General features: G+C 35.6%; 1 protein-coding gene across 1 annotated transcript in view; it reads left to right on the top strand.

The window, feature by feature from the left end:
* Positions 1-23,338, top strand: part of LOC142341430 (plasma membrane calcium-transporting ATPase 2-like) — a 184,091-nt gene that overhangs the window by 63,285 nt on the left and 97,468 nt on the right. Inside the window, 4 exon segments of the mRNA XM_075392362.1 lie at positions 15,576-15,728; positions 16,087-16,341; positions 16,769-16,968; positions 18,468-18,666. Of these exon segments, the coding sequence (XP_075248477.1) occupies positions 15,576-15,728; positions 16,087-16,341; positions 16,769-16,968; positions 18,468-18,666 (807 nt within the window).

Here is a 23,338-nt window from a genome sequence, read left to right as displayed (position 1 = left end):
AGCCCAATGTCTAGGATGTTTGAATGTCTTTATGAATTTTTGGTATGAATACATTTGGAGCACTTTGTTTAATTGTCTAAAATGTTTCATTTTCCCCCCAAAGTATAGTACTGTCCAATTAGTCGTTTTTTTAAAACTACTTTACATACCCCTCCCTCTTTGTTCATACCTCCATAAACGTGACTTGGTTCAATGAATTTGGTTTGAATGAGTGAACAATTTTATCCTCCAGTGCTTCAATTTATTGCTACCTTTTTGTCAATTCTCCTCTCACTTTGCCTACTGCTCAACCAGCCTAAGTGGAAAAAATTAAAGTATCTTTTCTCCAGATTGAAAAAATATATTCTTTTCCTAACCGTACAATTTTTTAAAGCTGAAATGTAATACCAGAGCATTAACCAATTATTTCGAACGTTAATGTGAAATGAAGTAGTACGTGATAGTGACCGACTAAAATATCGCAGAAAACGAATTTTCTAGCCATCTAGAGCCCAATAATACACGCCTCTTCTGTCACTTTTTTGCCGAGTGCGCAGCTTTAAGTTCCATTCAAATTATCGGATATTTCTTGAAATTGAGGGTGATCAAAGTTCAATTCATGTTGAGCTTTCTGTATTATGAAATAGCTTTTTTTTAGCTGTGACAATTTATTAATAATCTCCCAAGTTAAAAAGACATCAAAGAATCCATGACATTATTTGAGGAGATGAGATTATTTTCACAAATTTGACGAAAAATTATTTTTGACGTGGACGGGGTTTTTCAAAACGGGCAAATGAAACAGCCGCTTAGAGTTCTGCATAGGCTATTAGAAGGTTAGGACGATCCATGTTTATTAATGATTCGAGAGGAGATTGGATTAGAATTAGAGAGCGTTCGGCCGTAGTGATTACTGTCACCTGACTGTGCGTGCACCTTCCCCTTCCCTCCTTTGTATCTTTTGGCTTCCCCTTCTCTTTCCTCTTCTCTCTCCCCCTCTTCTTTTATTCCTGTATTCCTTCCGTTCTGTTCCTTCTCCCTCTCTGTCTCTCTCTCTCCTTCACTTCAACTGAACTGACCGTTGATTGTTTAACTGTCTCTTTGCTCTGATGTAGTCCGCCTCCCTTTCCGTCTATTGTCTATTGTTCTCTACTCTCACTTTCTCCATTGGTCAACTGTGCTCTTCTTGTCTAAGAAAGTTGCCAACAAACGCTTGCTTTTTAATATTCATGCTGTCCTCTCGTTGCTTTAATATTTCCTGAATTATTCTCAAACGCACACAGATAACCGTATGAAGCTTGACCATACTACTGAATAGTCTGTCAGAAGTGTATTTTGACAGTCATTTTTAACTTTTGCAAAATGATGTCAGATAAATGAGATATCGACTGTTATTAATTGCTCTCAAACGAACGAAGTAGTGAGAGTTAATGGTGTTGGAAAAAATAGCTTTCCCAGTTTTTATTCAAATGAGGCATTGTGACCTTGATTTCTACTTTTTTTCAACTTTTTCATCTTATTGTTTTCTAAATGATTTTCCCCATCCATTCATAATCCATTTTTTGTTTAGTCTAGAAATTGTGACAGGACTTGTCCTGCTATGATTTTTTGTCTTTAATTTTTTTGTTGCAATCATATGACGTCACAATCGCTTCAAATCTCCTTTTGTTCATTCGTTCATGCAATTTCAACTCCATTGCGTGGGTGACGTCATTAATTGCTCTCAAACGAAGTTTGTAGCAATTATATTAGTCCTCTCGGTCTTTTTTATGCGATTTTTCGTCTGACGCCTTTGAATTTTCGTCCTCAAAAACGGGATAAACAGGTAGCGCCCAGCGGGCATTAAGTGCTCTTAGAGCCTTTCAGCTCTGTTTCAGCTCAAACTGCTTTGGAGACTTATACTTATGGTGTGAAGGGCGGTTCTTAGAGGTTGAAGACCCCCCAGTATTACCCCCCACACCGAGCTCTTGCCCCTTGTTAATTGCTCTCAAACGAAGTTTGTAGCAATTATATTAGTCCTCTCGGTCTTTTTTATGCGATTTTTCGTCTGACGCTTTTGAATTTTCGTCCTCAAAAACGGGATAAACAGGTAGCGCCCAGCGGGCATTAAGTGCTCTTAGAGCCTTTCAGCTCTGTTTCAGCTCAAACTGCTTTGGAGACTTATACTTATGGTGTGAAGGGCGGTTCTTAGAGGTTGAAGACCCCCCAGTATTACCCCCACACCGAGCTCTTGCCCCTTGTTAATTGCTCTCAAACGAAGTTTGTAGCAATTATATTAGTCCTGTCGGTCTTTTTTTTATGCGATTTTTCGCTTGACCAATTTTTCGTCTGACGCTTTTGACTTTTCGTCCTCAAAAACGGGATAAACAGGTAGCGCCCAGCGGGCATTATGTGCTCTTAGAGCCTTTCAGGTCTGTTTCAGCTCAAACTGTCTTGGAGACTTATACTTATACTTATAGTGTGAGGGGCGGTTCTCAGAGGTTGACACCCCCCCCCTTTGTTGACCCCCCACCCCCACTATTGGCTCCACCCCCCCCCCCACACCGCCCTTCCCCCCCACCCAGTGCTGCCCCCATCAGCCCCCGGTGCACCCCCCCCCCCCCCCCCGTGGCTAGCTACTGACCAAGCCAACTGCGCCGGTCGTTTGAGAGCAATTCGCCCGACGTTAGTCGGTTATGTTTTTATTTTAACAGCCCTAAATGTCAAGGAAACCACTCTAGGGCTTGATAATAGGTTGCTGCATAGTTTCTAGTAATAATAGAATGGTTTCAACGTTTCAACATCGCGAATTTTGCATTCTTTTTTTACAAAACTTAAATGTTCCCAAGCTTTTTGAAAACTTTTGTCATATTTTGAGCTTTAACAGCTCTAGATGTCACGGAACCCACTCTAGGGTTTGATAATAGGTTACTGCATTGTTTCTAGTGTTAATAGAATGGTTTCAACATCGCAATTTTTCGCATTTTTCGACAAAACTTTTTTTTAAGGTTTTTGAAAATTTTTGTTTTTTAGGTTTATCCAGCCTCAAGAGCCGAGGAGCTCATCTAGGGTTTGTTAATAAGTTACTGTATAGTTTCTAGATGCAATTGAGTGTTTTTTAAAGATTCTAACATCACTAGTTTTAGCATTTTTTTGAAAAATTTTTTGGCAATCTTCATGTTTTTGAAATTGAGTTTTTTTTTAGGTTTTGCCAGTCTCAAGAGGCAAGGAACCTCCTCTAGGCTTTGGTAATAGGTTACTGCGTAGTTTTCGGATGCAATGTTTTGCTTTTCAAGATATTAATATCACGAATTCAAGATGTTTTATAAAAATCTTATTCAAGTTTTTCTGATTTTTTTTTATTTTTTTGTTCGTGCACCAGTGACCTCCTTGGAGGTTTGATAGTAAGCTGCTGCTTAGTTTCCAGAGTTAATGGAATGATTAACATTATTTTAATGACTCGAATTTTAGCAATTTTTTGATAAAATTTAATTTAAAAATTTTTTGAACAAATTATGTTCCAAGCGTATGGATCTTGACTGGCCAGCGAAACTGTTTAAGGCTTGAAATTTGGATAGTGGATAGTCTCTTGAGAATATGGAATGGCGTTCTGAAGACAATAATTTCACGAATTTTAGCAAGATTTTGTTAAAATTTGCTGTTTTTGAAATTTTTGAATATTTTTGTCCTTTTCTGAGTTTAACGATCATTACTGGCCAACAAAGCTTTTTAAGTCTTGCAGATTGGATACATGACAAAAATCCAGACTCGAAAAATGTTTTTGAACTTTTTCTTCGCTGCGATATGTGGAAACTTTTTTTTCTGAGGGTGGCACTCTCAGTTTTTTTCTATATGATTTAGTTACTAACAAGGCTAGAAAACTTGGCTAGAAAACAATGCTAGAAGTTGTAGTGTCGAATCTCATCATGGAAAAATTCCTAGTTCTCTCTCTGTGTTGTTTGGCGTTTCTTTCCTTCTCTTTCTTTTTCACGTTTTATCTCGCACTCTCTCTCTCTCTCTCTCTCTCTCTAACTCTTTTGTTGATGCCGCACTTCAGCGGCTGTTATGTGGCGTGAGGTCATTCTCTATTACCCTAACCTCACGCCCCTTCAATTAAGGTAAATCTAACCTCTCTAAACAGTGGCTGGTTACTGGCTAAGCCAACCGCTCGCCGGTCATTTGAGAGCATTTCGACCGACGTTAGTCGGTTATGTTTTTTTACTTTTAAATGGAGTATTTTTAGTGGAGTATTTTTATTGGCGTGAGTAAGTTCATGGCCACAGTAGACTTACATCACTCTCAAAAAGACCTTTCACTTTCAAATTGACTTATCGTTACTTTAATTCAAACAGATAAGGTCAAGTGAGTGCATGTCACTCTAATTGGAGGTTTTTTATTAGCAGCTAATAGAAGCAGCAATAATCAGATTCATGATCAAGTTGTAACATCTCAACATATAATAAAAATGGAGCTTCTTTTGTGTTCTGTGTCTTTTACTATCTTTCTGAGACTGCAGATCTACAAACTGTTGTGGCCTTTTTCTGGCAATCTGCCAGCTATTTCTTGTCACTTTGAATTTGGATTATCTGAGTTCACTTTTAATTGCGGAGCTCTTCAGAATTTTAACTAAATAATACTGACTATGTACATGCCAGAAATATGACCCAAAATCTATAGGATATTTGAGAAAATCTATGTGCTTTGTGGTATAGGCAAAATTTGGGGCACCTTAGTTTAATTGTCTCTAAAACTGTTCGTTTTTCTCTAAAAGTATTAAGAGGCCAAGTTTTACTGTCCACTTATCATTTACTACTCATTACAACTTAATCTTATGTATGAAATAGATGGTTTGGTGGACAGAATTTGTGATTGGATTAGTAGATCTCGAATATGGAGTTACTTTTGGTTCCACATAGCATGGTTTGAACATTTTAATAATTTTGGTGCTTCTATCAATATTCAATGTGAATTAATTTTCTGGCTGAACTTCTGGGAGAAAAGGCTACCAATGAATAAATGAGGCGCTGAGTTGTAATCACGATAGACCGACTATGATTCTTTGTAGTGCTCAAAAATGCTTTCGGTTCCGCTTTAAGAGAGTGTTGGTTTTCTTTATTTTTTTCTAGATGAAGCAATATATTTTTTTATTTTTTTCACCTAACATTGGTCATCAATTCTATAGAAGTTTTGAGCAATAAACGTGTCGGTCTTTTTTTGGTAAAATTTTCTGTTTGTTCGTTTTGAATTTTCGAGAGACTTGTGCCCTATTTGTTGACTTTTCGAGTGACTTTTTTGTTTTGCTCCATCTAAATTTCTCTCTCCAACACAAGTGTCAGAAGTGTCCTCCCAAATTAAGGGTAAGGGTTGCATTAAACTGCTAAAGGTCAACTGAGAAGTGCGCCAAATTGATCTAATGTTTTTCACTTTAAATTCAATTAGTGGTTCTAGTGCTATATAATAACCTCTAATGACGTCGATTGAGCCCCCTTTATTAATTGCTCTCAAACGAATTTTGTAGCAATTATATTAGTCATGTCGGTCTTTTTTGTGATTTTTCACTTGACCGATTTTTTGTCTGACGCTTTTGACTTTTCGTCTTCAAAAGGGGATAAACAGGTAGCGCCCAGGGGGCATTAAGTGCTCTTAGAGCCTGTCAGCTGTTTCAGCTCAAACTGTTCTGGAGACTTGTACTTATGGTGAGAAGGGAGTACTTAGAGGTTGAACCCCCACCCCCACTGTTGACCCCCCTATTGCCCTATGCCCTACCCCCCACTGCCACTGTTGCCCCCTCCCCATCAGCCCCCCGTGCCCCCCCCCCCCCCCCCCCCGTGGCTTCTGACGAACAACCGATCGCTAAAAACACGCAATTTTATACTAATTTCACAATTTTTTTCAAGCTTTTTGAAAATTTTTGCCATTTTTTGAGTTCTTTCAGCCCGGGGTGTCAAGGAACCTCCTCCTCTAGGGTTTTATAATAGGTTACTGCATAGTTTCTAGTGGTAGTGCAATGGTTTCAACATTTTAACGTCACGAATTTAAACATTTTGTTTGACAAAACGTTCAAATTTTTTCATTTTTTTCACATTAATTTTTCCTTATTCACGTCTTTCCGGAGGCAGGGGCCAGAAAACGTCATTATGGGTTTGATAATAAGTTACTGAAAAAATTTTATTTGCCATGTCATAGCTTTCAATTTTTTAATATGACAAATTTAAGCGACAATTTTTTTTTATAAAACTTGCATTTTTTTCAAGTTTTTTGAAATTAATTGGTTTTTTTAGGTTTCTCCAACCTTTAGGTCCACCGATTCTCCTCCAGGTTTTCATAATAAGTTACTGCATAGTTTCTAGTGGTAATGGAATGGTTTTTCAACATTTTAACATTACGAATTTTTGCATTTTTTGACAAAACCTTTAATTTTTTTCAAGTTTTTTGAAACATTGTCATTTTTTAGGTTTCCCAAACCTCAAGGGCCAGCGAACCTCCTCGAAGGTTTGATTATGAGTTACTACATGACTTCTAGATGTAATAATTTTTCAGGATTTTAACCAACAATTTTTAAAAATATTTGAAATTTTTTCAAGTTTTTTGAATCTTTTTGAAATTTTTATCATCTTTTCTGGCATAAGGGTACTAGGGACCTCCGCCGAGGTTTGATGATTAGCTGTAGCATAGTTTATAGAGTTAATGGAATGGATATCAATAATTGAATGACTCCAGTTAGTAATTTTGTTGATAAAATCATGTTCCTAGTTTATGGATCTTTATGAGCCAGTGAAACTATTTAAAGCTTGAAATAGGGATGCTGGATAGTCTCTTGGGACAATGAAATGGTTTTGAAGATTTGAATATATTGAATTTCAGCAAGATTTTGTTAAAATTTGCGATTGTTTTCAAAAATTTTTGATTATTTTTGTCCTTTTACGATCATTACTGGCCGACGAAGCTTTTCAAGTCATGCAGATGAGTTACTTGACATAAATCCAGAGGCAAAAATAGTTTTTAACATTTTCACTGCGAAATCTGGAAGCTTTTTTGAAAAAAATTGCAATATTTTGCAATTTTTTAAAATATCAGCTTATTTGATTTATTTACTAAAAAGGCTAAAAATCTAAAAGTTGCAGAGTCGAATCAAGCTAAAGCTAGCCTCACTTAACTGTTGCAAGCTACTGACAAAGCCAACTGCCGGTCGTTTGAGAGCAATTCGCCTGACGTTAGTTGGTTATCTTTTCATTTAGGTACTCCCCTGACGCAGGCTGTAATAGGTTTGAGTTATTCGAGAGCAATTCTTCGGACGTTAGTCGTATATGTTTTACTTGTTAGAGCAATTGAGTCTGTAGCTATTACTAATGTGTGAAGGGTTGTAATAGTGATCCGCTAAATTCACACAATGGGAATATTTACGAAATTTTTATGAGTACAGCTAGGTATTTTAAGCAGTCTAGATCCATTTCTCAAGCAATCTTGATTTTTTGGTATTTTTTCAGATTAAAGATTTTGCATGATTAGTATATTTTATATTAAGGTTTCTGCTGACTAATGTTATTCATTCTTTTTAATTATTTTTAATTTTTAGCTCGAACTATGCGAAGCAGCTCAATTCAGTTAAAAGCAGTTTTGCTACTAAAAGTCAAATGAAAAAGGCGCCAAAATTGGTTATTTTCTGAAATAATTTGTGATTATATTCGTCTTAAATAAGTCTTTATCAGTTGAAGCCCTTTTTATTAATTTTGTACGCGTGAATAAATCTAAAATTAAGCAGCCCTTCCTTAACAGTAGTTTAGGATATATTCATCCCACGTTTAGTCGTGTTGTTCTTGGTTGATTTTTTTTTTGCTGTTTTTCATTTAGCATGGGGGTGGGGGATTGTTCAGTTTTTCCTGGTGCCATTAGAGATAGTGATTTTCGGTGTTAAATTTTACCTTACCGTTTTTTGTTGTTCCCACCTGGGTTCTGTTAATTTTCAAAAGCTTTGGCATACCTTAGCTGTTAAATATTTTAAAGCATTTTAGGGGCCGTTCTTGCAATATTTTTGAAATCGTTAATTATTTTCACCTATTAGAATAGAAGTAATGCTTTTTATTTTTTTGAGGATTACATGAAGTGTTTCAGCGCATTGGATCTTAGTGATTATTTTTATGGGTTTATAGTTTTAATATAAATGCTTCTCGGAAAAGTAATTGATATGGTACGCGTCACAGTGACTTTTATTGCCGCTTAAGGTTTAAGCAGTCATTTGATGAATTCGTTCTCAATTGCATTTTTCATTGATGTGTGGTGGTTGATTGGCTTACTGTTGTTTTGAGAGCAAAGTCGAACATTCTGTGCTTCTCAAATTTGAGATAAATTTGATTAAGTAATCTTTAAAGCAGAAATCAGATGCTCTTTCTTAGAACGAAATGCTCAATGAAACACAATTCTTCACACTGTAGGAACTTGATTTGAACTTCTAATTCATGCGTTCATTCAAACTTCGAGGCGTGATGGATCGATTAAGAAGTTAGTGAAGTAAATTCGCCCGTAGCTTATCTCAAAACACGACATGGTGTCAGTTGTTGTGATGTCAGGTGTTAGTTGTGATGGTGGTGGTGGAGGTGATAATAGAGAGAGAAGGTTGTGACTGATTCAAATTTATTTTGAGGTTGATTGCTCCCATTTTATGTGGTCCCTGGGGGACTGCATTAGAACAAAGCGGAGCACAGTTCAAATTTAAATGTAACGATTGCCTTTGCATGGAGGCGCGGGCACTGTCCCAAATGCATTTGTTATGCCCCAATCGACATGTTCAATTAACTGGCTAAAAGGCTAAACAGGATATCCGAAATTAGATGTTTGGAACTAACATGCTGAGAAGAAATGCTTCAATGTGGTTACATGACAATTTACCCAATACCATAATACCCAATGTAACAAAATGCCCAAATCGATAGTACGCATTTGATTCGTTTTGATTTTCGGTTCAACAAGGCGGCTCAGCAATGTGCGATGGCACATAAGGTTCCGACCCCGCCCATCCACAATTTTGGCGTAATTGTCTACCAAATGAGGAACAGATAGAAAACCCAAAAATTATTTTTTGGGAATCCCAAAAAACCCAAGTAATTTTCAAAAAAATTGTGTATTAACGATAAGATAGCCTCCAAAGCAAATAACTCAGTGGAGTAAAAATTGAAGCATCAAATTGCTGTGATATGCCAGTATTAAGAAAGCGAGTCAAGACGAACAGCAAAATCAAACAACAACAAACATTAATTACATCAAAAACTTTTTGTCGGTTTTAAAAAACAAAATTTAATAACAGAGTCAACATACCGTCAGATGAATCTAAAACTAAACAAAATAACTTGTAAATCACCAGAAAAGATATGAACCAGTCCATAAGAAGGTTTGGTAACAATTAGACAAAAAAGAACAAAAACAGTAAAGTTAAAAAATTAAAGTTTAAAACAATTGACTTCAAAGTAATTAAAACCATTAGATATCAAGTAAAATATCCCAAAGGTTTACGACTACCAATGCTTCTATACAAGGGCATTAGGAACTGTCCTTATTCATTTCTTTAAGCGACCAAAAAGAACAACAAAAAAAAACAACAAACGAAAATTCAATTGAAACTTGCCAGAAAACGCTGTCAAAATCGTCAAGCCATATTTCGGCCCTCGAAATATTTTCGTTTGCGCCTTCCTCAAACACCGATAATGTAGTATTTGGCCATTTATTAGTGAGACTAGGTAACAAGTAGACAAAAAAGAGAAAAGGGTAAAAGTATGTAATCATTTTGTTTTTTTTTTCGAAACAAATTTATATCCAAAGTCATGAAAAACATTAATTACAAAATGAATAATTTAAATAGGGTCGTTTTTCATCCAAAAAGTTCTTTGCGACATGCAATTATCCAGAATAATTCTTGCGTCTACAAAAAGAACGTCAAACATGACAAAAATCAAATTAACTTACTTTTTTTGTGAAAAACCGGTGTCGAAGTCAGTAAGGTCATAACGCATTCTTTAGAAAAAATAGATTTTGGGACATCAATCCCTTTTGACACCTTCCCTTGACACCTATAATGTCATATTTGACCTGTAATTAACGAGATTAGGTACCAAAAAGAAAACTAAAAAGAACAAACTTGCGAAGTTAAAAAGTTTTTTATTTTTAGTTTTGGAAAACGATTGTTTTCAAAGTCATGAGAGCCATCAGCTATCTAATAATATCAGAATATGGGCTCATCTGTTCTTCCATGAAAAGCTATTGAAACCTATAACTATACAGGAAATTTCATACAACTGAAATGACAAAGTAAAAATGACAGTTAAAGACAAAATTAAAAAATTCAAATAATTTCTTGAAGAAAGAAGTGTCGAGGCCGTTAAAACGATAATCTATATTTTTAAGGATCTTAATTTGTTCAATTATGTTTCATTTTGAACGCTAATAATGTGATATGAGAACTGTCAGTAATGTGATAATGTGACTAGAAAACGTGAAAAACTGGCAAATTTCTAAAAACAAAAAAATCTGAAAACTATTAGTATCAATGCCAGAAAACAACAACTTCAGGCTTAAAAACGCAATCGAGACTCAATTTCAAATCAGTAGAATGAAGAAGCAATCTTTCTTTGCTGATATTAAGCTGCAAGTTGACCAAATTAAGAAAAAATGGAGGAAAAGTTCATTAAGTCATTATTTATTTAAAAATCAATTATTTTAAGTCGAAACGATCATAAACTTTATGCATTAGCTTGGAGCTGCTTAGGAAGCCAATAGGACCTATCACTCCTGAGCTTTCATTTAATATGTTCTGTTCTTTATTATTAAAAAAGGTCTTTTTTTCAAATAAAGACCGACTGATTGCAATCCGAATACTTTTCGGATTGTAACAGTCCAAGATTGGCTTATAACTAGCCCTGCTAATGCTTATTGTCCGTTAGGATCTATTGATTGTTCGAATATTGTAGATATAAATAATTTGTTAGTTGAAAACTCGAAAAAAATCTGCATTTTTGATAATAAACGAGTAAAGCTAGCAAAAAAACGGCAAAGTTTTATTTACAAAGCACTCTCAGCGGAAGTTGAAGTAGGAATAGCCTGCTTCTGAGTCTACCAAGATTGTATTAGTGTTGTTTGGGGGTGTAGTGACGGCAAATTTAATCAAAGTGGACTAAATTAGCTTATTTCGTGCTGTTTTTGATGAAAAAGGCTGAATTTTGAAATTTTCATCCAGAGTTTTTGACCAAAAAATTAAATTAGAATAATCAACAAGGCTTGTTTGTCTTTAAAAATAAAATCAACTATTCTTAAAAATTTCAACAAATTTTAGCTAAATTGACAAAAATTTAGGCAAAAATTTCGGAAAATGTTAATAAAAACAACGTGAATTCACTCTACTTTTCTCAGAAGTTTAAACCTCAATAAATCCCTGTAGAAAACGAAAATAGAAAAAAATCTTTTTAATTCTATATTCTACGCTGGACGAGCTTTCTTCTAATGATACCAGTCTCAACTCTCTACGATGAATATATCGAACGGCGAAAATTGACTGAACAAAAAAAACCCATTTGAGTATATAGTTCCTCCCCCCCCCTCAAGAGGGGTCGGAACAATAATCCGGTTACAATTTAACAGTTGTTACAAGCGTGGTTGGTCGCACTTGAACGGATAAATAGATCTGACAAGTCAACTATCTCACTTGGACATTATAATGTTAATGAGTCTTTCCGATTATTTACAACAAAAGTTTAAAATTTTACTGTATCAAAAATAAAATTATTGATACTTTCGGTCATTGGTTATTTTTATTATTTGTGCATTTTGTACTGAAACGCTTGAATGTGTCTAATATAATTTTTTTGACGTAATGCTGGTCTATTTGATCCAGGGAGGGAGGAGAGAGGTTAAACTGTAACCGGATAATCCAAATCAAAGTTTTGGAAAATACATGTTACATGCCTGTAATGTGTTTGATTTGAAACTTAATCTTCTCGTAGTTGTATGAAAATATGTGAAGTTGGAATATTAGATAATCTAATCTACTGAATTAGATGAAACCGGAAAGCATTTGTTTGACGATTAGCAGGTTTTATTTTATACCAAGAAGAAAGTGGTCTTTTGATCGGAGTTATTTGCAGAGAAATGTGGTAACAATTTATGATGAGACGATCCGAACAGTACAATTTACAGCAATCCAGTCTAGGCTCCGTATATCTATCGATGCAAACGTTTAATTATATTTAGCTATACATTTAATGTCTTATATTGCTGTTCGTGTCATGGTGTCAAAACAATTTAAGCAGTGACAAAATATAAAAATTTACGCAACATGAAACCCAAGTTGTACCTAAATATTAAATTTTTAGAGAGATCTGCCGAGACTTAAGTCGATGCCGAATTTTAAAATTAATGAACTTTGATTTGAGCATAGAGTTGAATTAACCTACTTTGTTTCCTATGATTTTATTCCAAATCAATGCATTTTCTTTAGGCCTTTAAAGCATTGTAATCAGTTTTTAATCATATTGCAGACAATTTCATAAAAAGGATTTACGGGCTTTTACATGAAATTTAAGGATTTTGCATGAAATGGGATTACTTGACAAGGGTTCTCTCCGTTAATCCGGTCCAATTGCTCTGGGTTGATCTGTAATTGTGTCTTTTTTATGCAAAAATTTAGCCTCACAGATTTGTTTTCTGATGACTTTACCTTTGACTTTGAGCTTTGGGTGATCTGAATTGCATCTTTAAGCAACTGAGCTAGTCAGCAGTTTACTAGTAGAAGTTGATCAAAAGTTTTTAAACTCTTTTATTGTCGTATTGTAACATAGTATAATCCCCATTAAGTGAGCTTAGCATTGGCCGCCTCTTGCTCAAATGATTTGTTTCAATTGCTCTAAAACAAAATCGTATCAATTATACTGATCCTGTGGTCATTTTTATGCGATTTTTTGCTTGACCGATTTTTCTTCTGACCTTTTGACTATTCGTACTCAAAAGCTTGTAAATATGTAACAGCTAGAGGGCTTAAAGTTCTCCTACTGCCTTTTGGCTTACTATATACTAACTATGCTGTTTACCAAAACAGTTTTGGAGACAAGATCACGGTTTTCACCCCTCTTCTCTCCTCATTCACCCGTAACACAGCACGCTCGAACCCCGCCGCTCTCACCTACCCCCTCCCCCCGGATCAACCCACGCCCTTCAATTAAGCTAAAGCTAGCCTCCATAAAGTACAGCCAGCTACTGAAGCCAATCGCTCGCCCGTCGTTTAAGAGCAATTTACCCGACGTTAGTCCATTGTTTTTAATTGCCCTCGAACAAAGTTCTTAGCAACTATTGTAAACGTGTTGGTTTTTTATGCAAATTTTTTGTTTGATGGTTATTGTGCTTTTCTTCCAGAACATTCTTTGACTTCTCAAGTAACTTTTTCACGCTTCCGTTTTTCATTTTTGAGTTATCTCTTTTGTTCTCACTCCGAAGTAAAGCTTGTTGCTGAAATAAAATCGATTTCAGCATATCAAAAATAAAGGCCTGAAAGCCGATTGGGCAGCGCTTCTGGTTAGGGAGCGAGAGTTCCATGGTTCGAATCCCTTCGTTTTTCACAATTTTTGCAACCCATAAGAAATTTATCTAGGCTACAGCCCCTGAATTAAATTGTTTTGCAACCCATAAGAAATTTATCTAGGCTACAGCCCCTGAATTAAATTGCTTCGCCTGTCGTTCAAGAGCAATTCTTCCGACATTAGTCGGTTTGTTTCCTTTTCTAATTACTATTGTTTTTTTGTCGGTTTCGTCCTGTGTATTGTTAGTTGCTCTCAAACGAAGTTTAGCTATTATATTAGTCATCTGGTCTTATTATGACCCCCCTAAAGATATGTTTGCTACAGAACGCTGTTGCCAATAGGTTCGAATTGAATACCGAGTTGGCTATCAGATCAAGTTGACGACCTTGTTCACGTTTGTTTCATAAGTTTTACTGAAATATTTGTCTGTTTTGTGAGTTTTCCCGTTTTGTTGTTCAGTTTGTTGTGTCCCACAGTCTCGGTAATGACATGCCTTGTTGGATCTCTAAGCAAGCCTAATTAAATCTATTTTTTGTTTCAATTCATAGCGAATAGTTTTAGCAATTTTCTCGCTTTTAAATGCTCTTGAACGAAGTTCACAGCAATTATTATAAACTTGTTGGTTTTTTATGCCAATTTTTTGCTTGACCATTTTTGCGTTTTCCTTTTAGAATATTCTTTTACTTCTCAAGTGACTTTATCTCGCTTTCGTTTTTCATTTTTGAGTTTTCTCTTTTGTTCTCACTCCGAAGTAAATGTTGTCGCCAAAATAAAATCGATTGCACATAGCAACAAGAAGGGGCTGAAAGCGGAGTGGTCAGTGCTCCCGGTGTTGGATCGGGAAGGCCATTGTTTGAATCCCGACGTGGTTAAGTTTTTTTGCACCCATAAAAAAGTTTTATCTAGGCTAGAGCCCCTGATTCAAATTGCCTCACATGTCGTTCGAGAGCAATTGTTCCGACATTAGTTTTTTCGTCATAATTATGTGTGAACTCACTTTCCACCGTTATGATAACGATTTTTTGCTTATTTGCGTGAATGCCTTTTCGATTGTTGTTGTCTTTTTTAGCTCTCAAATTGACTCCTGTATCTCAAATTGACTCATTTTCTTTCTGATGATTTAATTTTGAACAAAAATACGTAAAGTGAAATTCTCTTGGAGGCCTCTGTACAGTGCATTGATTTAAATAAATTGCAAATTAACTATAATTTGAGGAAATTTGTGTCCAATATTTTATTAGTTCTTCTTGGTGGGCGCATATTATTTGCTCCCTCAAAGGAAAGTGCCATATTTTTATATAATGATTTACTATGAAATGCCACGTCCTCTGTAAAGGGGAGGGGTCCATAATGTACCGGGGGTGGGGGCACAAATGGAAAGGATTCGGGCTTTTGTATTTTAAAAAATGGTCGAAATGTTCAATCCGCTGAGCTATGAATTGGGGCTCAAAAGAATAGAAATTTACGAATAATTTTGATATTTTACGATATTGGTGCTCAATTTGTTTCGAGAATGTTTGGTTAACTCTTGAATGCATTGGTGTCATTAATTTTTCACATAGGGCTTGAGTAAGTGATGTGGCATGAAAGATATTTTCTCAATTAACCCTGCAATAAAAAGCCTCGAGCTTGTTTCCTTCGCCCGTAACGCGAGAAATTAGTCGTGAGTCAGTTCATTGTCTTTGACTTCAATTTTTTAGTACAGATATTTGATTATTTGTCTACTAAAAGAGAGTAATTTCTAGACTGATACTGACGAATTTGCATTTTGAAAGTAAGCAAAATCAAGATGAAAGGACAAGTTAAGTCTGTGCATTCTTTCCAGCGCAACTTTCACTTGTCATGGAAACCAATGTCCGAATTTCGTGATAAGATTGTTATTATAAAAACCTCTTCTGTGAACGTGATAGAAGCGTTGTTTCTAAAAATTATTGAAATATTAGAATTAGAAAAATTTGAGAATAAAATAGAAAAATGCTTTTAATTTTTGCCAGGTGTGTCAATGTTCGAGATAAGGCGTTGGTATTTATTCAAATTAGAATGTGGCTATTTATTTCGTAGGGACGCATGTGATGGAGGGCAGTGGGAGGATGTTGACAGTAGCAGTGGGCAAGAACTCCCAGACTGGAATCATCTTCACACTCTTAGGTGCCTCGGGAGGGGAGGGATCTCAACAGGATCAGCCCACACCTAATGACACCCAAGCATCCAAAGGTATTTTACTCAGTTCACTTATATTCAGATTTCAAATTGAGCAAAACTTATGAATATATAGTAGCTGAAATAGTGTTCGTGATTTATGCTGTTATTTTAACAATTGGTAAAATTGAGAGGGCCTTTTGAGAGAAAGAAACTGTACAATTTAGATTAAAGCTGTATATCAATGGGCGCAATAAACTTGACGCAAACTTTTTGAGCATATTACCATGCACTAGTAGGGGCGCTAACAAAGATCTACAATTATTTGATGCATTTTAAGATAAAATGTACTGAAATTTACCAATTGATTAATCGAACAGATCTCAAACGAAAGATCCGAGAATCTATTCTGAGACAAAGTTGTGCAATTTAGACAAAGCGAATGGAGTCCCCAAAGTAGAGATAGTGCCTCCTGGATTGGCCACTGAGAACGGCAGCAACCAACAACAGAAGCGGGACAACGTGGTCACCGAGACGGACGTGGATGGACCCCTCCCCACCCCAAACAGCAAGGAGCATGATGGGGACTCTGATTCAGAGGGAGAAGGAGGGGGAGAGGGTGTGAACCAGGACAAGTCCGTCCTCCAAACTAAACTCACCAAGCTCACTATCCTCATCGGAAAACTCGGTCAGTAAGATTGTAGTTTTTGTGTCTGAGAGTATGAATTGTTTCCGATAAACGAATAAATGAAGCTAAAATTTTTGATCTGTCCATTAATACTATCAAATGATCGCAAATGAAAAATGAAAATGGCCTGAAAAACACACACGCTTGTAAATTAAGCAAATTATACCACTGCTTTCGGGCACCGTCATGAACGGGTTGACATTAATTTGTTTTTACCTATAATATTTTAACAGAAAGTACCGTTTCAAACCATGCAGACAGTCCAAATTAGAACATCCGGTTTTACGTGAATATATCAAACATCTATGCAACTATCTATGAATACATCAAGTTTATGATTTTGGACATTGAAAGAAGGCTCTAATTTCTGAAAAGATCAATTCGTATTATGAGAAATCATTGGAATAAGTTTGTGTGGTGTTATTAGGAACCGCTGCTGCCGTGTTGACGGTGCTAGTATTAGTGGTCCGTTTCATAATCAACGAGTTGCTGAATGGACGCATGCCTGCGTGGAGCTGGCTGAATGAGTTTGTGGGCCACATCATCATAGGAGTGACTGTCCTGGTGGTTGCAGTGCCAGAGGGTCTCCCCCTCGCTGTCACCATCTCACTCGCCTACTCAGTCAAGGTACGTCTTCTCTTTGCACGCCACCCTCGACTTAACATCCTCGTATTCTAGCTTGTGCGATCCATATTATGATATTTTCTTGGAACTTGTCACTAGAGCTTAAGTTGCTATCGATTCGTACCGTGGTGCGACAATCTCGGAGTTTAGAAATTCAAAATTTATAAGCTCAAATATTAGGCCGATCTATTAATTCGGATCTGATAATTCCGATCTAATTTAACAGTTCAAAATATACTTCAAATTACTATCCTCAATTCATTTCAAAATTCCACCCGCTCAATATACTTTTTCAAATATCAAAAATCATATAAAACTTAATCATTCGACTGGAGGTTGCTTAGATACTTGTTAACTAAGATGGGTAAACTAAACAAAATGTAAAGATCCGGTCTTATGGATAATCTAGTGATGGTTAAGTGACTCTGCTTGAAGTAACTGAGAACTTCTGGCGTTTATCGAGAACCGCGAAGCGGTTCGAGACATTAAGTCGAAATTTTGAAGTGACTTCTGCAGAGTCACTTAACCATGCTTAAAACACGAAATGTGCAAGTTTTAAAATGACGAAAGTCAACTTCTGGCTAAGTAGCAACTTCTGGCATTTTAACTTCTGGCACTGCAGACTTTCGGCATTTTAAAATGTGCAGGTGAGTGTTTTAAGTACTTTTTCAGTAAGTCCTGGCTTTTCAGCTCTATTTTTTTAATAGCCGCCCTCATCTTCTCAGCCGGCTATTATTGCGCTTGTATTTTTTTTTTACTTCGTCAAACTTTTTTTCGCTTTACCATTTTGCCGCTTTTTCGACATTTTGCGTGAAATCTTTTTGACTTCTCTAGGCTAGTTTCTCTCTTCTCTCATTCTGCTAAAAGTGAATTTGAACATCAGTTGCTAAGCAAAGCAATTCAAAATGAACAGAGTCGGTATAAAAAATTGAAGTCAGAAATAGAAACGGGATAAACCCATAAAGCCCAATTTTAGATGCCCGCTATTTCAACGTCGTTCCTATAAGTCTTAGTTACCAGCTCTAATGCTTATTGGTGTTGATAGTAGCCCCTGTAGCCTCTCTCTAAGAAACAGAAGTACGTTATGTTCAACTACGAAATGCCATCAAAATAAATCGGACTTAAAAACTATTTTTGTACAAAAATCTTTTTTTTTCAATATATTCTATTCGTTCAATCCCAATCATGCTTATTGGAATCAACGGCGGCTATTTTCCGGCAATCTGCCGGGTATGTTTTTCAATTTTATCATAATCTGTTTAAACCGATCCATTGACTCTCTATTTTAATATATGTTGTCTGTTACTTCGGGCTGCGCAGATTTCAAGTTGGAAATAAAACAATATTTCGTAAATGAAGTTGAAAGTAACTTTTCTCTAAAATTTAGTGCATAATTATAAAAAGAATTTGCCAAAAAAACTGTAAAAATCCGATCTTATGGATAATCTATATTATTTATGACTGCGTGCATAAATGATCTGTGCAATGAAAACTGTTTGTAGAAAATGATGAAAGACAACAATCTGGTGCGACATTTGGATGCGTGTGAAACAATGGGCAGTGCGACTACAATCTGTAGTGACAAGACTGGCACACTCACTAAGAACAGAATGACAGTCACTCAGATATACGCTCAGAAACAACACCACAAAGACATACCCAACACATTCAAACCCTCACACGACTACTTAGATCTATTAGGTGGGCACATTATTTCAGATCATTGGAAGAACAATTTGAAAAGTAACAAACCACTATAAAAAAACACAAGGTGATGAAATGAGCTACTTAAATGTATTAGATGGGCACATTAGTTCAATGAACGAAAAAGGCTAATTAATGAAAGAATTATGATCATTGAAAAGCAAGAAACTGCTAAAACAAGATTCCAGGTGATGAATTGGGCTAACATCCTCACTTCTTCAGAAATAGCTCCTATTGAATCAGAGGTCCATCTTTAGTCGAACAAACTGCCTGCGCTGTGACTTCAGAGTTGACCCGACCAAATTCTTGGGTTACATGACTTGAAATTGTCGAGGGTATTTATTGCACGCTTTAAAATTGCATTCTCATTTTCTTCGTATTAAAACAAGGCTTGGTAATCTTTACCTATTTTTAATAGCCGCCCTCATCTTCTCAGCCGGCTATTATTGCGCTCGTATTTTTTTTTTTACTTCGTCAAACTTTTTTTCGCTTTACCATTTTGCCGCTTTTTCGACATTTTGCGTGAAATCTTTTTGACTTCTCTAGGCTAGTTTCTCTCTTCTCTCATTCTGCTAAAAGTGAATTTGAACATCAGTTGCTAAGCAAAGCAATTCAAAATGAACAGAGTCGGTATAAAAAATTGAAGTCAGAAATAGAAACGGGATAAACCCATAAAGCCCAATTTTAGATGCCCGCTATTTGAACGTCGTTCCTTTAAATCTTAGTTACCATCTCTAATGCTTATTGGTATTGATAGTAGCCCCTGTAGCCTCTCTCTAAGAAACAAGTACGTTATGTTCAACTACGATATGCCATCAAAATAAATCGGACTTAAAAAATGTTTTTGTACAAATATCTTTTTTTCAATATCTTCTATTCTTTCAATCCCAATCATGCTTATTGGAATCAACGGCGGCTATTTTCCGGCAATCTGCCGGGTATGTTTTCAATACTAGGTGTATAAACCTAAAGATTAGTTTTATGAAATCAGGTCATGGTTCATTTCATGCTTTCGATGAAAAGTCAAACAAATCCTCAAAAATAAATTCAACGAAACGAAAAACTTTTAATTAGCATGTAACCTATTTTTTTCTGTTCCGTTGGTCTCTGGATTTAGTCAGCTGCTAACGCTAGAAATTCGTCTAATAAAAAACAGCAATTCACATGCAAAACGTTGAAATTGGGAAATTGCTATTGTTATACTATTTCTTCCACAGCAATCTTCTTAGCTTTTCGCGAAGTAGGGGATTTAGCATAGGAAATAATTTTTATTATAGCTGCGAAGCTGAAGTTTTGCGTAGCTATATTGTGGTGTTCCTGTTTTTTACGACTCGAAGAAGAGTATTGGTTTTAAGGTTTATTTTTACCGGAATTACTATTTGTTGAGAACTCGTTTTGACCTGAAAGCGAAATTTGAGTAAAATTGACGTGTGAACTATTTTTTTTCCGTGCGATTGAAGTTTTTTGTTCATGCGCCGCGGTAGTGAATGATATTTTGACTTTGTAAAGTTTTTTAGATAGCGCATATACATTACCATTCTTAGCTCCATTTGGCTCAATTTGACTTTTGTCCATTTGGCTCAATTTTTTTGGCTTGCTATGTTGTTCACTGGTAGAAAAATTTTTGAAATTGACGCTGCATTATTTTTTAACCATCTGGAATTGATATTTTAGTTTTTTAATGAATGTAATATTGGGTTTGAAATCCAAAATTGGCCAATTTCTTAGTTTTTTAGTTAACTTTTCTTTTTAAAATTATTTTTTGGATCTTTGGAAAAATTTGTTTTGTAATCAAGGTTTATGGCAGAGAGTCCCTTTGATAATTCATGCTTTGAATGACTCTCTTTTTGACAAAAGTAGCTTTTATTTTATATTGTATGCGTACTAATTCGATTTAGCGATTTTTCGTCAAGCTGTTCTAAGTTTTTGTTTGTCATTTGATTAATAGCCGCCCTCATCTTCTCAGCCGGCTATTATAGCGCTCCTATTTTTTTTACTTCGTCGATTTTTTCGCTTTACCCATTTTGCCGCTTTTTCGACTTTTTGCGTGAAATCTTTTTGACTTCTCTAGGCTAGTTTCACTCTTCTGTCATTCTGCTCAAAGTCCTTTTAAACAGAAGCTGCTCAGTAAAGCAATTCAAAATGAAGAGATGCAGTTTAAAAAATCAAAGTCAGAAATAGAAACGGGATAAACCCATAAAGCCCATTTTAGATGCCCGGTACTTGAACTTTGTTCTCATAATTTTTAGTTACTATCTATAATGCTTATTGTTATTGATACTAGACCCTATAGCCTCTCACTGAGGGATAGGAGTATGTTCAACTACGAAATGACATCAAAATAAGTCGCACTTAAAAATGTTCTTGTACAAAAATCAATTTTTGTTGATATTTTTCTTTCAATCACAATAGAGTTATGGGAATCAACGGCGGCTATTTTCCGGCAATCTGCTGGGTATGTTTTGATTTCTTTCTAATGAGGCTTCGTCAGGGATTTTGACGTTGTGTTATTATTATTTTTTTTGGGTCAAGTTTTTGAAATTCGTAAAAAAATTGTTTTGTAGTTGCTTTTTTAACAATTTTTTGGACATTTTAGAGACATTTAATTGATTCAATTCTTTGAACTGTTTTCAATGTATTTTTGTTAACAGCCAGAGGTTGATTGTGTAATTTTTCTGAACTTTCATTGTAAACGATGAATTTTATATGTTTTTCTACTTCAATTTTTATCATTTTAAAAGAATTTTGATGCTTTTATTGTTTGCTTGCTATTTGTCCGTAACCGTCACGTCAATATTAGATGACCGCTATTTCAATTTTGTTCCTATAAGTCTTAGTTGCTATTTCCAATTATTTTTGTTATTGCTAATTGCCCCTGTATCGTGTCATTAGGAAACTACTGAAAAATTCATTATACCTAACAAAATGAAATGAAATATTAAAAAGAAAATTGTTTGTGCAACAGTTTTCTGTTTCGTTTTTTTTCCTGTTCTTTCAATCCCAATTCGGGTTTTTGGAATCATTGGCGGCTATTTTTTGGCAATCTGCGGCGTATGTTTAATTTTGCAGCTTCATTTACATCTGCATAGTGGCGAAGCTGAGCTCAGCGATATTGGAGTGTTTTCGTTTGTTTTCTGGTATCTGACGCTCATTTTTTGTTTTTGTCAGCACGGCGCTAACCTCAAAGCAGCTGAATTGTCAATCTGATCTTGAAGCTCTTGTTACGTGATCAGTTTTTATTAGCTGCCGTTCTCCTCTCAAACGGCTATTATTTGGGCGCTCTCCTTTTCTTACAACTCAAAGAATTGGAATTGTATTGGGGCGCTCTTTTTTTAGAGATCTTTTCTCACGTTTTCATGATTTTTTAGGTCAAATTGGAGTAGTGATTTTGGTCATGCTGAAACAGGAAGTGGAGCGAAAAAGCGAGTTGTTTTATGGCGTGAATTTTCGCTCTAATTTCAGTAGAGAGAAAACGGTGTTTGAACAAAAGTTCGCTAACTCGCTAGAGGTTTTTTGTTCACATGCGGCAATTTCACTTTGATTTTTACTGTTTCGATTTTTTGGCTCGGTTTTTTTCTAAATGTTTTTTTCAATCCATTCATAGTTCATTCTAGGCCTAGTTTTTTTAACCAAATTTCTTTCTCGCTAGTGGATTTTTGTTCAGATGCGGCATTTTGACATTTTCTGTTTTTTTTATTTCTTTGATCTTATTTTTTTTAGAAATGATTTTCCCAATTCACTCATAGTCAGTTCTAGGTCTAGTTTGTTGTTTAGTCAAAGAAAATTCTTCGAACTGGACGCCAGGACTTGTCCTGCTATGTTTTTTTATTCGCTTTACCTTTTGATCACGTTTTTCGTTTTACATAAGTCACGATTTTTGCGCGTGACGTCTGACTTACTTCACTCACTGTTTCAATGGAATGGATTTTATATTCTTTCACGTATTGAATTACGTAATGTAGTGAATACGGTCAATGTCAAAAGTGCAAAATCAAAAGAACGGGATACATCGATAAAGCCTGGTCATTAAGTCTTTTTGAATTAGGTTATGGAAGTTCATTAGAGCGATTGCTTGCTGATATTAGTATTGAGCCTAATGAACTTCAGTTTGGAAGCTGAAGTAAGTATAGGTGTAGAATCTAATTGAAATTGCAAACTTTATTAGAACAATTTTTTGAAACCTAGGAAAAAATTGTGTCAGTTTCAATCTCGTCTTTTTCTGTTTCAATCCCGATGTGCGTTTAGTGCGTCAACGGCGGCTATTTTCCGGCAATCTGACGGCTTTGTTTTTTATCTTGAACGACAGAGACTTTGGAAGTTAAACGGAATGAGATTTTTGAAAAACATTTGAGTTTTTAAGTTAGTTTGTAGATTTAACTCGAAACTCCAACTGGGCTTCTGATCTGTTGCTCTATTTTCTGTATGGCACGCAGATCTGTTTTGCTACTATTTGAAGTTTTAAGAGAGATGCGCATAATGAGTTCCAATACCTCATTCAAATTCCGTGATGCGATCGATCTCAACAAAAGAACTCCCACGATTTTAATAATTTATGTACAGGAATTCAAAACTTTAAAAAAAAGTTTTCCACGTCGCGTACTAGAGGGAAGAAATATTTATATGTTATAATAATTTCTTCGAGGATTGGAAGAGCACCACACTGTTAGGC

Source organism: Convolutriloba macropyga, chromosome 6 (assembly GCF_964194025.1).
Source record: "Convolutriloba macropyga chromosome 6, txConMacr16.3, whole genome shotgun sequence".
NCBI lineage: Eukaryota > Metazoa > Xenacoelomorpha > Acoela > Convolutidae > Convolutriloba > Convolutriloba macropyga.
The sequence above is the reverse complement of the archived record's forward strand: the minus strand, read 5'-3'. Positions and strand labels throughout refer to the sequence as shown.